Genomic DNA, 14,868 nt, shown 5'->3' with positions numbered 1-14,868 from the left:
GGGATAGTGAAGTGGACGTGGGGTGTTATAAGCGACAAAGAGAAGAAAAAAAAGACGATTGTATTGATGGTGGTCGGAGACGCTGCTACATAAGAACCTGTGCAGCTATCCCTTGTATTAGTGTATAGAAAACTCAATTTACTCTCCACCAACCGCTTGCCCGTGACATAGATTGATAATTAGAGAGAATGAAGCTCCTCTGATATTCCCTTCAACGTTGCGTACGGCTAGAGGCGGTCTTAGCTGCAGAGCGACTCTTGCATATGTCTGATTAATGACACTATACATGTTTATCATCGAGATGCTACACGAATAGGCTCTTTTACTTCATTCTTCGCAAACGAAAACTAGGCTGTACAACCAAAACCAGCAGAAATGGAAAAAAAATGATATCACAAAAAAAAAATTCTATCAAATGTGACGAATAGAGAGAGTCATACATGCATGCATGACCGGCTTATGCATTTCGTTCCCGTACAACTACTACTACCCTGGTAGACGTCGTAACTGGTCAGTAGTAGCCATCCAATCAATCACTGATATTCTATTCAAGACACGACGAATTACACAAACTTACATATTGACTCATAAAACATCAAAGACAAACAGAAGAAGAAAAAGACGCTGTGTCCAGGTAATGAATGCTGCAAAAATGCATCCTGGTAAAACCTCCAGGCCCCAAAAATGTTTAAAAGCTGACTACATGTACACTTTGCTCCTATACTGATACATACATACATACATACATACATACAAACTAACGCAGAGAGTAATCATGGCTTTGACGGCACATGACATTAGGAAGAGATTATTGGATGATTCCAAAAAGTTCGGCTTTTCCCTTTCTCTCCCTCCTTGCTCCTCCAAGAATGAGACCATGCGGATGAAAATGAAAAGTGATCGGCGATTATACCACGACCCTTGAAAGAGAAAAAGAGACCTAAGCTGACCGCAGATGTCGTCCTTCGGCAACAGGGTTATTATGTCCACCACTTAGATAGCCCAGATATCATCCAATATATCCAATATATCCAATCGTGAGGAGCTCAAGATCCAACGTCGCGTAGTCGCAAATAATATAGCGAAAAATAATGGGGTGGAAATGTCGATTTATGTCAAATAGTGATCCAGTGATCCAGTGAATTGTTAATCTCGTTTTTTTTTTCTTATGAAAAAGCATAGATGCTTATTGTTGCTAGTTCCTTTGAAAGGCCGTATTCCAGAAAATGAGAGGTATGATTTCAAGGCTTTCGCTGTCCTAGATGGCTCCTCGATATGACAATGGAATATAACAGGACGATAGAAAACGCAAAGAGAGCAAGAAAAAAAAAAAAAAAAAAAAAAACTCCAACCTATATAGTGTATGTACCCCTTGTGTCCTTTTTGGTTTTCCCTCCCTTTCCCAGTTCCTTGGCGATGTTGGATGTCGGATGATGATTTTGTGTGTTCCCCTTCCAAAGGCTGCCATTGATTTTGCGAGAGACAGAGAGATAGAAGAAGAAAGAAGAAGAGAAATAAATAGCCTAGAAAAATATCTCAAAAATGTGAAAATTCGATGGGCCGAATTCTGGTTTCCAAGAGAAATGCACGTATATGGCGCGCTGTCGTCTGGTTCGTAGATCGTTATGTCTTCGTCGAAAAATGGGATGGTGTCCCTCCGTTCGTCAAATTGTGATTTGAAAGGGGGGTATCTTGTCTAAACAAATATGCTCCGCCGCATGCTTTTTTTTCCCTGATTCCCAACGAAACCATTACCTCCCGTTGACTGGTACGGCATCTCGTCCGTCCTTTGCACCATTAGAAGATGCCGCTCCTTTACTGGCAGCGGCGGCACTGGCGTAGGAAGTAAAGCTCCCTAGAGCCAAGCCAGAAGAGCCACGCTTGCGAGCCTTTGATGAAGAAGGATCTTCTTCCTCTTCCATGCTGAATACGAATGCAGAGTCCTCTTCGTCAATTGGTGTTGTGAATCTGCCAGACGACCCGATACTGGCACTAGAAACGTGACGCTCCAGGCCGCGGTCCTTGCCAATGGGCGAGATGCCATTGCCCGCGCTGCGGCCGGCTGTCGGGTGCAAAAGCGGGCTTGAGCCATTCAACGTATCATCAAGTCGGCTCCGTTGTAGCTGCTGCGACAGAACAGACATGCTCTCGCTTCCACCTACTGGCCGAGTAATAGATGGTCGGCTTATACCATTGTTGTCGGACATTTCCTTTGCAAGGATCGAATTCCGCAGGGGACTGCCAACGTGGCCGAAAGCCGATCCGGCAGCGCTTCGGGCCGATCTTGTCATCTCCTCCTCTTCCTTCTGACGTTGGAACAGGGGTCCCCATCGACTCGGGCTGGAGCCAATCGGGCTGCCATATTTGCCAAGACTGCTGAGGCTAAAGTCTGGCCGCTCATCTCGCATCGAACCTCTCCGGGCCTTCTCTGCCGGAGTCAATAGGTCCTGCAGGTCACCGGGAACGAGGTTTTCTGGCACGTTATCATCGTCGCCAAAGGCAAACTCGGCCTCCCAGTCTCGGTCAACCATGTTCTTGGGCATGCTAGCGCTGAGCATTCGTGGCTGCTTGGGGTATCGGGTGGAGTGCATAATTCGCTTCCCGAAGTACTCTTCGCCAGTCAGATGATGCGAGTCTGGCGGGCTGCTGGCGGTGGGGGTAATGAGATGTTCAGAAGATCCAAAGGCGGAGGAGTGGAGCAGCTTGAGCGTCTCGGACGTGCGCTGATCCTTGATGCTGCTGAGCGATGGGGACGGCGATTCGAGACCAAACTTTGAGGGCACGGATGAAGGCCAGGGCGCAGCAGGGAAGCGGGCGGCATTAGAAATGCCGTTGGAGTCGAAAGAGGCGGGTAATGGGGCATCGAGGACAGATAAGCCCTTTGCAGCAGGCGATAGACCAAATCCTAGGCGGGAGGATTCATCATCCGGTGGAGAGCCGTAGTTGGAGTCGGTGACGGAGTAGGGCGCATCAATGGTCGGGAGGCCGCTGTCATGGTGGCTGCTGGACAGGCCGAATTGCTGCATCTCATCGCTGAGATAAGGATATGCGGGCTGGTCGGCACGATACAGAGAGTTGGTCAAGGCACTGGCGGTAGAATGGGTGAATGGCCCAGCGACAGTGCCGGGGGTCTGTGAGCCGGGACTGGTGCCGCCCGCGCGATTGGCAAGATTGAGGGGATTTGCACCGATTGTAACGCCATTCTTACCGTAGTTGATTCGGCGACCGTCGGGGAGGACGTGGATGTTTGCGCATTTGGGGCCAAACTTGCAGTTACCCTAAGAGGAAAGCGAAACGTCAGCCAGCCAATCTCGACAGGATTTGTGCGTCTTTGTCATGCCACAGGCCTGGCAAGGGAAACGCTTTCCAAATCAAGAGAGAAAAAAAACTCAGGAACAACAGTCGTATGATGCAGTAAAAGTTGCGCGGATTTTCGGCAAAAGAACAGCCCAACTTTCGAGTTTCTTTTTCCTCTTCCATCTCGTCGTTTTTCTGCTTCAAGCAAGAGATGTCCAAGCGAAGGCAGAAGGTGGGCAGCGGAAACACAGCTAGTAGCACCACGGAAGAAGCTGCTCACCTTTGCGAAATACTTGCAAATGTTCTCTGAAGCGCTGCCGAGATCATGGCTAAAGGGACAGGCATTGCCGGCCTGGCAGGCTCCTTGGCGGAAAAACTTGCACGGGACGTGCGATGTGTCTGCAGCAGCAACAAATGGTCAGCACATCTGCGGCCAATTCTGAATCTTGCTCGCCGTGGTCGTGTGCTCGCGGAACTGCTCGGTGGGGGAGGGACGCTAGAATTCGAGCACAAGCAACGGCAAACTGGTGTAACCTACTGGGCGGGCTGCGCGGCATGCTGTGGTGATGGCTGCTGCCGTGGGCGCCGTTGGGAATGCTGAGGCTGCCGCTCCGCATATGGCGATACTCGGGCATCGTGGCGATGGGAGACGAGAGGCGCGCTCGTCGCTTCTCGGGCGCTGAGGCTGGCGTGGAGGCAGAGGCAGGAGGAGGAGCGGCGTGTAGAGGAAGAGGAGAAGATGTGCTGCGAGCGTGGCGGATGGAGAGGGGAGAGAAGTTGGGGCTTGGCCGCAGCGGCGCGGGCGGTAAGATGGGGGGCCCGGGAGCGAAGCCAGCGGGGATAGAGGGGGACGGGGCCCCTGTGGGCGCTGTAAGTGCTGCTGCAGGTGCTGCCGCCGGCGCTGCAGCGGTAGGGGGCCCCTGTATTTGCAGCGCTGCTGCGCTCTCTGTGCCGATGGCTCCGCTGGGGCTAAGGTGGTATTCGTGGTCGGCAATGGTGGGCAGCAGCACCTGTCCAGTGACCTGTCCAGCAGTCTGTCCAGTGACCTGGATCCTGTCGTGTGGATGTCGGTCTCCCGCGTAATCTCTGTGTCTCAGCACGGTTCGTAGCAGTGCTCCCGGCCGTCGTAGCCTTTGGGACGGGAGCACAGTATATCGGTCGTGGATCGCGGCCATCCGCTTGTGTATTAGAGGCGGGGACCGTATCAGTACCCCGAAGCGGATCTTCTTAGGGGAAAATAAAAAGAGGAGAGGACCAATCCAGGTAAAGAGACGAATAACAGGAAGATGGAAGAAAAAAGAGAAGAAAAGAGAAGAAGTAAGAGGAAAGGAGAGAAAAAGAGGAAGAGAAGTGGAAAAAGAGACGGCAGTGTCGACTAATCACCACGTTTATGTACCGCCAAGGACTTCGTGTTCGTCCCAAGTCTTGGGAGTATGCGCCCCAGGTATGACTACCTAGCACTAAACAGATAAATGTGAGGCTGCCAATGGAATGGGCTCAGCGCGCAATAACTTGGTCAGTCGCCCGTCTGTCAGCGTGCAAGTACCGGTATTCCGGGTCCACCAGGCAAAGGGTGTGAGGTCAAGAGATGGAATCCGGCAGCGGTCGGCACTGGAACGAACGTGAGGGAGATGCTGTAAACTGACACACTCGAGGAGTGACTCGGTGGAGGACGGGAGCCACAGCCACTGACTGCACAGCACAGTCGATCAACTAAATCGAACAATGTCAAAGGCAGTCCAGACAGGGGGGGTGGACAGGGGCAGCATCGAGGCAAGGAGGGTTGGTCGAAGCGATGGGACTCGTAATATATCAACGGCAGATGCGATGGACAGGCGTTGGACGTTTTTGTTTTGGAGATGATTCGGCTGCCCATCAACCCGACTCACCGGGACATTGAGCTTATTATATACGCCAGACGCATCTGCCCGTTCAAAACGAAAAACACTGGGTCAAATATGTCTCTCGTATGCTCTCTTTTTGAACCCCTCTCGTTCATGTCAAGGACATTTGTCGTCTATCAGCTCCGAAACCTCTGTGGCGAGAGCATGCTCGATAAAGAGTACTCCAAGGCGTGCGATGGCTGTGAGGGGCGTGAGCGTAGGCTTTGAGGTGTACGGGGAATACAGACGTACCGAGGATTCATCCATGTAAATGGCGTATGTGTGTGTAGGTGCGGATACGGATGACGGCGTCTTCAGACTGGGAGTAGATGGTGTGTGGTGAACACCACGCCTTTTTGGCAATGGCATCCTGGCAGTACTCATCACACAGCACTAATTGCGGTGGCCAGCCATGTACCAGCACTAACTAGCCAGTATTCGCTATTTTACTCAAGATCCTTGCACATGCCGCTGGCCGGAGCGTGAGCCCGTTGCGAATTTGGTGGTGAGGCGTCCATTTCTAGACCAAGACACGGCGAGGCGAGGCGAGGCGAAGAGTCCAGCGCTGGTTGAGCTACTACGACTACTGCTGCTAGTCTCAAAGATCGATTGAGGGCTAAGGCCCAAGCGTTGGCCAATTCAAGGGGTTCAACTCAGCTCGGAAGTCACCGTCGCTCCCGTTCCGGCCTCTGGCAGAGCCCGGAATAGCAGCACTACTGGTAGAGGTGTTGGCCGTTTTGCTTTGCCAGTATAGTACGAAAGGGAAGATTTGCCAGGCCTACTTAGTCACACGGGAGGCTGAGATGGGCAAAAGGCATGCCTCTCGTTGAAAGCGGACATTCCTTTGCCATGGCCAACATCGATCTGCTCAGGATCGAAAAGTTCGGTTGACGTTGCGAGCGTCAATGCATACCAGCCCAAATAACAGTCTCCATCTGTCTTGCTGCATTGGCGCTCATGTATGCATCCGAGATTGATGCCCGCATCGGCGACTCCCCTGTCACCCTGCTGCAGATCATCCATGGCAGTTACAAGTATGAGCACGGGGCCGTCGATGATCTTGCCCCATAGAGCTGGGAATGCCACTTTAGCCTCTCGACGGCCAGTTGATGCCAAAGGGCAACAGAAACGGGAAATAGATAAGGAATCCAGCCTCTGATCGAATTCGATAAACCTGGCTTATATCGCCCCCGTCAAAGCTGCGATATGCCCAAGCTGGTGTAGCCTCGCTGATGTAGCCACGCTGGTGTCGCACCGCTACCACAGAATAATGGATAGCGCCGACAGGCTGGGCTTTGGCCTCTGCCGCGGAATGCTCGCAACACTAGTCGAAAGGGATTGCACTCGCCTCGCGTCACACACGAGCTTGTCAGCCGGGTCCGTTGAAATGTCTTGCTAGGCCGCTTTGTGATGGGCCTGCCCACGCATTTTGGCTTGCTCTGTGGCTTTTGGGATAGTACCTAGATGCGAAAGTTCAGTGTCAGTGCGGGTCCCAACAGCTGCCGTTACACAGCATTTGATAGATAGCTGCAAGGCATATCTCGACTAGGCAAGCTGTTGGCAGCACTGCAGCAACCCTTGGCACGTCTGGCTAGGCCATGATGAGACGGGCCTGCGTTAGTCAAGGGTTCATTGGGGCGAATGGCTAGCTGTTGGCTTCATCTGCAGCTAGCTGTGTCGTTGAAGCATGCTCCTGCTCTCGGCTCAAGCAACTCCCATCACGCCAACATGACCGAGGTTTGTCACTCCGGCCGCCCGAGTCTCAGACAGGACAAGGCCAAGATGCGCGCGCGAGGCAGCGCCAGCGAGGTTGATCCCAGCACACCTTGGCCTGTCTGTGGTGCCAGGGTAGCGCAGAAGCCGAAATGCGTGAATCCGGGGAAAAGCTCAATCGCTCCAGGCTCATCCCGGCTCCCTTGCAGGAACGCCACCAGCCAAACAAATGATTCGGATTCTCTTGAGTCTGATGTCTACATTTGGCACTAACACATAGTAGTACTTGGCATCTTTGTCATACAGTATCTCTGATGGGATCAAATAGACTAGGAGTAGGGTACAAAGTCATGATCCCTGCAATTCCAGAGAAGGATAAGCATAGGTAAGTGGACTTGGTACGAGTAAGTCTTCTCTCACTTCAGCACTTACCTACCTAGGTAGTAGGAGCTGGTTGTAGTCATGAATAAGACTCAATCGCTCCACTTTCTTTTGCTGTCCCTGGCATATAAATTCCAGGTCACAATTGTAGTTGTTGCTCTGCAGTATGTGATACAGAGGCGCAGAGAGTGGTGGCATGTACTCGTAGCACCTCCCTCAACTGAAGCCATCTATCTCTTATCTGGCACAAACTTTATTCCGAGGCTTGCCCTTTTGACCTCGCCTGCATCGTCCTCCAGACAAAAGCGAGAAACTGTCTCCATCACAACACAACGTCAAATGACAGCGCCACCAAGAGGAGACGAGAAACGTCCTCTGACACCCCCAGGCCGCGGGAAAACGACTCGTCAATTCAGCAGGCCGCAGCACGGCGCTGGTTTCCACTGCTCGTCTGTTCCTTGGTTTCAGCTCACCTTGCAACGCTCTTGATTGCCAACGCGCCGCGGTCCATGATTGCATCCATCGCCTGGAGCTCCGTCCAGTCATCGTCCGCGTCAGCCCTCCATTGTCCATCGGCATGTCTCAGGGCAAGAGAGCGCTAGCTGTGCCCTCATGGCCGAGTTGGGCGGACGGGGGTGCTCCGTAGCCCACTGTAGCCACCAGCGGGATGCATAGTCGCAGGCTCTGTTGATTTGTGTCTCGGCATCGCAGCAGATGGGCTCTTTTCTCAAGATATGCCGATCCCTTGTTCGCATCTATTCCGATTCGCCTGCGATTTGCAACTATCGCACAGTAGAGCCTTCGCTTACTCGTGCCTAGGGAAACAGAGCTGAAAATGCCATGATCAAACTACAATCTTCTCTTAGCATGCTGCAGCTCAGTGAATGGTTGAGCAACTTCATTACGACACGGGGTGCCCCGCCATAAAGAATATTCGCGATCCTCACGGCCGTGAGCAGGTTTGTGCAACCCAGGCAGCCGCCCGTGCCTGTCGACGCCTTTCCGCTTCCAGCTTTGAACAGTCTTGTTCGAGGAAAGCCTACGCCACACGAGGAGACCATGTGCTGGGCAGCCAGATTCTTGGACTCTGGCCAGCAATAGCCCAAGCCATGGCTCAACACCTGCCCACACCGGCCGGTCAGCCTCAGTCCGCCGAGGTACTAGTCGCGGTGCTAGCGCTTGTGGGAGATGCCATCACCATCTCCACCACATTTGACTTTGCAGCTCCGGCCGGCTCGACATCAGCCGCGAATGATGTCTGTGATGCACACCACGCTATCTTTGCCAATAGCTCGATACGATGTAGACAGCCATTCTATTGGACAAGGGCGCTGCAGACGCCGTGGATGCGAATATTCTTCACGCCCATGTGGTTCTTGTAACCGCGGGCACGCGCAAGGCTTGTCCATCCGAACCATCGGCTCCATCCCTGCCACGACCAACCATCGTCGAGCTTGACGTCTTGTATGCAGCTATACCGGTCTGCCGCATCTGCTCACACCCACCATACCCGCCTTATTATATGCATCCTTATGCACATCTCATGCGCTAACGCAAGCATGTGTAAAGATGCATGCATAGTGGAGACACACCTAAAGTGCAACTCTCTCTGTACGAGGGTCATGCGTCGCGCATCGTTACATGCTCCGACCTCCCCTCAACATCACCTCTACGCAGCTGTACGACGCAGATTGTGCTGACATATGGGACTCATTGATGGTTCTAGAAACAGCTTGGTTAATTCGTCACTCGGCCTCAAAGCTCTGGCTGCTGTCTGCTCTCCTCAGTAAGCGGGCCACTAGTACGACGATATCCGGAATGCTCCATACAGTAATTGCGGACACTTTGCGGGCTGGCTTTACGCCTTCTGCTTTGTTTTTGGCTCTTCCACTCATTTTTGGCTTGAGCGTGGGCCGTCCCAGACGGGCCTCTCCGCATGTGCCAAAAATTATTTCCTCAGATTTCAACGGGTAAGACAAGCTGAAGAGTGTTTGGAGCCGGCCCTCGTATCTTCCACCTAACTCAAATACTATGAAGAGATACAGCGGGGCAAGCTTCATGTTAATGTTTACGAGGCGGCATGGCTAGATAGTCTAGCCGAGTTTCCCGCTGCCTACCTGCACACCCTTCTCTCGTTGCTTTGTCTGCCGGAGAGCAAGGAAGCATAAGCCTTCGGAACGATACAAGTAGAAGCCAAACTGACAGGGATATGGCAGCCGTCTGAGCCACTACTTACATTTATTCTTCTAATTCTGCAAGATCTACTGGTTCCACTTTCAAAACAAGCATTCTTTGACTGAATCTCATGATCCCTGCCCACTCCCCCCACTAAGATGTCGGCTGTGATGGCTAGCTTTTGTGGTCATCCGCTCAACAACACCCATCCACATGTCTTCTCTGCCCCCCTGTTGTGCGTTTCTTTGCCTCTGAGATACCCTTGGCAGCGTCGTCAAGGGGCATCGCCATACAGCCAGATGATGCGCCATAATGCCATCTTCCAATCAAGAGGAGTTCCAAAAACTCTGATGAAGAAGTAATGACGTTTGGTAGATTGATTCTGCGGCTCTTTTACTAGAGCCGCCTGTTTTGCTCCGGTCTCTTTTTTGCACAGTTTCATATCCGGATCCTTACATTCCCCCATTCCTTCCTTCCTCAGAGTGAAACACTTTATGCTGTCGTTTTCGCATACTCCAACTTCTATGTGGATACTTTCGTATTCAACGTTTCATTTTGGAACCGCTGATTGCTCATCCTACACTGCACCTTCATTCTTGTAACGAATAGCTATGATATCATAGTAGGCTTGAGTTATCTGCACGAAGACGGGCATTATACAACGAAGGTGTGACTAACGGGATCTTTATCACAGACAGTGTGAACTCCTAAACGAGCTGCGGTTGTATTATAGGCAACAGTCATAACTCTGTTTGGCTTGGCATCTATATGGCTTCATCATGGGCTACGCCACAATGGCCATGCCCAGACCCTTGACCCTTATTGGAAGATCCCTCCAGCCTTGGTTACCAGAAACGGACAGCTCTTTTGCATGTGATGAAAATATGTTATGGAAGTGGATATGTGCGCCCGTACAGATCTAGAGAATGTACGCAGCACGGGAACTTTAATCCGTCTTGGCCCAATTACGAGCTTTTGCACGTCCAAGGGCGACTCATGTGCAGTGTAATGGTAGGAAACATACCCCATATCGGAACTTCACTCGATCTATTTGTCCGCATTCTTTTTAATCAGCCTATTCATTTGCATGAGCTCTTCGTTTTCTCAATTTCTTCTCCAGTCATGTTTGACGCCGAGCTTGCCCTTCTTGATGTGAGCCGAAGATCGGACAAACAAGTGTCTCCGACCTCCACGAGGGGTGTTAACAAGCCATCACGTTACCATGGATTGTTCCATTTCGCCTCAATAATGGCATCAGTCTGCATGGTTCAAGTGTCGAAGGGGTGGCTCTAGAACGAGAACTGTTGCCACTCAGCGATGCAACCACGCCTCAGGAGTGAAACTGGTACGTAACTCGCAATTTGTAATGTCCGATATCTGCGATCTGGTTTGTTGGCTGTAGTGTTTGATAGTGCCAAGGTAGTTGATGATTTGATCACCGCTACTATACGCTGCATGGTTGATTGTCCAGCATGTTGCAGTTTCGTGCATATCACATCTATTTGGTCGAACTAATATTCATGAAGCCATCGGTTGTATATGAATAGCATAGAACAAGATAGTATACGTGATTGCAATGTTGAAGCTAATTGACTTTTCAGTCTCGGCTGTTGCATTTCTTGTCTCTAGCTGCTGCCAGCTCAGAAAGCTAATCACGTAGCTACCTACTAATGCATACAGGAATCAGCTGAGCGGATTAATGTTCCGACCAATGCAGGCTAAAATTTGACAGCGTTTTTATTTCGTAGAATGCATGAGACGTGATGAAGTTTGTCTGGGTGCCGTATACCATGGTAGTATTATGTATGATATCTTTTATGTCTCCAATTCGGTAGTTGTTGGAAATTTTTGGAGAAATGGAAAGACATTATCATTGGCGGCAGGTTTATTAGCTCTGGGGGTTACAGAATACGAGTACTATTTCCATCTATGCTACAAAGGCTTGGTCTTGGAAAATGCCTTTGGACATTAAATAGGGATAAGATTTATGAGCCTTGTGAAAACAATAGATCTACTGTCGAAGAGTAGCTGACTTGACCATCATTTGGCGCAGTGTTTGTAGCTATGGGCGGTCAAGCTAGTATTTCAGGAGATATTTCTCAGAAATGTTATCTACTCGGAGGGATCAAACGGTGAAGCTCCAGATACTATGGTTCCTCAGTTTTGTCGTAAAAAGACTCGTTGACCAATTGCCAAGTGCAAATATTCTCTATTATCTTTCAATTTAGGACTGCTATTAGATTCTACCTGATGTCAGTGAATAATGAGCAAAGGGGACTATTAAACCGAGTCTCTGGGAATGTTCTTCTGCATGGTTCTGATCTCAAGAAGCCGATTGCCTGTAGTTGCCGACCGATGTCCTGTCAAAGTCATATCGTAAGACTCCCATCTCCCAAGTGCACTAGTAGTATATACATCATATAAATACTAGGCTCTATGCAAATGTAGTGCGTTATGGTTGACTATAAATTGCAACCTTAGGGTCTACATGGTCTCGTTCCAAGAGTAGTATAAATCCTTGGGTAACTTAGCTCTTGGGTTGTTTCCATATTCCCTCGAAACCCAGCATGCCGGCGATAGTAATAGGTTATTGAAACGGGGCGATAAGAAATCACTCGAGGTAGTAGAAACGACTTTCCGTAGCATTATCAATGTTATATGGCTTCTCCTGCCGCCGTCTAGCACATAACCAAGAAGGAAACACTACCTCTTGCGCTCTATTACGTCACACCAGATTTGCGAAAATGATCTTTTATTACCAATTACATAGCGATGCCATTGTACCACGACTAAATGATGCGCTCATCATTATGTCGAGCTTTATCTAATGTGTATAGTATACTGCCAATCACCAAAAGTACATGTAGCTTTTATCTCTCACGTTTCCCGGCGAGCACACGAGTGGTCAAACGAACTCCCTAGTTATTTCTATAGCCACATGCTGCAACTATCTTTTTGTCACTATTATCTGCAAAGCGCTTATCGGAACTGATGAAGCTCAATCTCAGTAACCTTGGTCCGTGTGATCTGTTTCTACGTCCCTTGACATGTCATATTCTTCGCATACCTGTGGCGGAGACATGCTATTTATCGAAGGGGTAATATTAGAACTACTTCTAATCTTTAATTCTTTGATGAAGAGTAGATCAAAGGAAAGACTAGATGGCGCGGAATAGTTCCATATCGCCTCATCTATTTGTGTCTACAGCTGCCAACAACTAGGCGTGGGACAGCTCAGGCGTAAATGAAGGATTGCACATATTGTCATAGTATGATACAGAATATAAGTCTTTGCGGCTTCTTTGTCTCTTTCTCTATTTCTTTCAGCAAGAATTGTCTTTCACAGGCGCGTAATCTCGTCATTATAGAAGCAAGGAACCCCTGGACAATAATTCATATAGTAAATATTAGTAAAGATACATATTTCTCTAGAAACATGCAGTCAGGTCAGAGTATATGGTCTTTATCCTGGTGCCATACGATAAGCTATTGCAGTTATAGGCGGTCACCAATATAGATACCAATAGGTAACTGCTACCTACACGTAGCAGTTATAAACTGAGGTTTGTGAAACACAGTTCTTCAAATTCGCATGTTCAGGACATGTCAAACACAATAATCATTTAGATTCGAAGTTGACATGTTATTTGGCTCTGCCTTTGTATTCGTTGCCAATGCGTGGTCAAGAAATATACTGGCTCACCGCTAAGCCGAACGGACAAAAATAAGCAGACATTGAACTGTTGATGTCAGCCTCAGTCAGCTGTTGTGTCTTCGTCCACGTTAGCGATACAGTAGACCTCACAGTTATACAGCTATGACTGTGCGTATAGCAAAAGATCTATTATCGTCTATTGTAACATTTGACAAGCAGTATCTTTTCGATGTTGAAGCTCCCGGCACTTTTTTTTATCTTCAATTTAATTTGTATTTATTCTTTCTTGCATTCCCCGCTTCATCGTCATTATCATTAACTGGTGGTATGACTGTAAGTCGACCTAATCTCTTCTCATAACCGCAATGTCAAAGCTAAAGCCAATCGACGTGTTTCCGATATTATTCCGCTCTCTTCAACTTGCGTGCATCCATCAAAACAACTAAAAAAAACCCCGGCCTTGCTCAATACAATCCCGTGGTTCGACTCTCGCACATGGGCGCAAACGCATGGCTTCCGGGGCCAGAAGCAATCGATGCCCCGCCATCATATTTAGAGAGTTCATTATCCGCCGTTACGCGTGGCACAAGCTCAGCACGGGCATTAGATGATGCAGCAATCAATAGGAATCGGGCAGGGTATGATGAAGCAAAACCGGCCCGGGCAGCAGCCGCCTCGATCGCCTCCACGCATGTTGACGTCTTCGGCTGTGTCGGGATGGGGCTGTTGGGGATCTATGCGGACGATTAGTATTATTCCTTTTTCCTCATCCTTTTGAGATGACACGAAAATAAGCAAGCTGCCGTTATAGGCATCAATACGACGTACCCATTGCAGGATGTGACTTTGGCTGCGCATCATACGAGCGCTCGGGCTCTGTGACGGTCATTGTCTGGAGATTGACGTTTCCCTCTGGAGCAGACATGGTTGAGATGCGACGCAGCGTGAGATGCAGACTTGGCCGAAAAAAGATAGTGCCTGGATTGGGAATAATCCGATTAGATGTTTCTTTTTTAACAACGAGCGGATTGAATGCAGCAGTAACTTGAAGCTCTTAAGAAAAAGATGATGATGGGAGAAAACAAAAGGCAAACAAAAGGACGGTGTGTTTTCCGTTTCACAGATTCCAGCACAGCTGCTTGGCATTCATCCAGGCACAGCTAGCTACATGGACACGCATACCTACGTCATCGACACGTTGCTCTGCCATGGCGGTGGAGCGCCCGGCTCGGCGGGCTGGGCCGCAAAGAGGAAAATCCATTGTTCCGCTCGTAGTCTAGTGCGCGAATCTTTTTGCGCACAGTGCTGCCACGATCGGCGTGGTCTTAGCAAACGAGGGACCGAATCTTACATCCACCTCGAAAGAGCCACCGTAAGGCTGTCTCGTACAGAGTGTCAGTATACGATACATGAGTCCTGCAGCTGGGGCCATGCGGTAAGCATCGTCTTCAGCATAATGATTCCAGCGCTAATTTCCTTCGCGAAGTCCGCACCACGGTACATGCCGTTGAGACAGGATTAGCAGGTGGGGGAACGTGGCCAGGTCGCCGACCAGGTACATGTAAATTCGCGATTGGGGAGAAGCGGTTATAGAGGGACGAATGGTGATGGCTGTACTTTTGGCTTATCGGATATTGCTCTTGAGAATCGCATAAACCTGCTGTTCGTCCTGGCGGACTTGTCGTGTCGTAAACAGTATCAGGTCTCTATGTTAGCCTGGAAATAGAGCAGAGGCTCAAAAGGCAAAGCTGAGCACTCAGACAA

General features: G+C 49.7%; 4 protein-coding genes across 4 annotated transcripts; 1 reads left to right on the top strand and 3 right to left on the bottom strand.

The window, feature by feature from the left end:
* Nucleotides 1–1,751: 1,751 nt before the first annotated feature.
* TGAM01_v200253 (hypothetical protein) lies at nucleotides 1,752–4,472 on the bottom strand (the record flags this gene model as incomplete). Its single annotated transcript, XM_024548522.1, has 3 exons — nucleotides 1,752–3,278; nucleotides 3,578–3,696; nucleotides 3,836–4,472. 3 exons carry the CDS (start codon nucleotides 4,470–4,472, stop codon nucleotides 1,752–1,754), a joined length of 2,283 nt encoding a protein of 760 aa, XP_024406737.1.
* An 845-nt stretch (nucleotides 4,473–5,317) lies between these two features.
* On the bottom strand, nucleotides 5,318–5,564 carry TGAM01_v200252 (hypothetical protein; the record flags this gene model as incomplete). Its single annotated transcript, XM_024548521.1, has 2 exons — nucleotides 5,318–5,380; nucleotides 5,433–5,564. 2 exons carry the CDS (start codon nucleotides 5,562–5,564, stop codon nucleotides 5,318–5,320), a joined length of 195 nt encoding a protein of 64 aa, XP_024406736.1.
* A 2,594-nt stretch (nucleotides 5,565–8,158) lies between these two features.
* Nucleotides 8,159–8,656, top strand: TGAM01_v200251 (hypothetical protein; the record flags this gene model as incomplete). Its single annotated transcript, XM_024548520.1, has 1 exon — nucleotides 8,159–8,656. The coding sequence occupies one exon, from the start codon at nucleotides 8,159–8,161 to the stop codon at nucleotides 8,654–8,656; it is 498 nt and encodes a 165-aa protein (XP_024406735.1).
* Nucleotides 8,657–13,707: 5,051 nt separating this feature from the next.
* TGAM01_v200250 (hypothetical protein) lies at nucleotides 13,708–14,029 on the bottom strand (the record flags this gene model as incomplete). The annotated part of the gene is made up of 2 exons (XM_024548519.1): nucleotides 13,708–13,838; nucleotides 13,933–14,029. 2 exons carry the CDS (start codon nucleotides 14,027–14,029, stop codon nucleotides 13,708–13,710), a joined length of 228 nt encoding a protein of 75 aa, XP_024406734.1.
* Between the last annotated feature and the right edge of the window lie 839 nt (nucleotides 14,030–14,868).

This window comes from Trichoderma gamsii (assembly GCF_001481775.2).
Source record: "Trichoderma gamsii strain T6085 chromosome Unknown Scaffold_1.2, whole genome shotgun sequence".
Lineage (NCBI taxonomy): Eukaryota > Fungi > Ascomycota > Sordariomycetes > Hypocreales > Hypocreaceae > Trichoderma > Trichoderma gamsii.
This window is presented reverse-complemented; position numbering and strand designations above follow the sequence as displayed.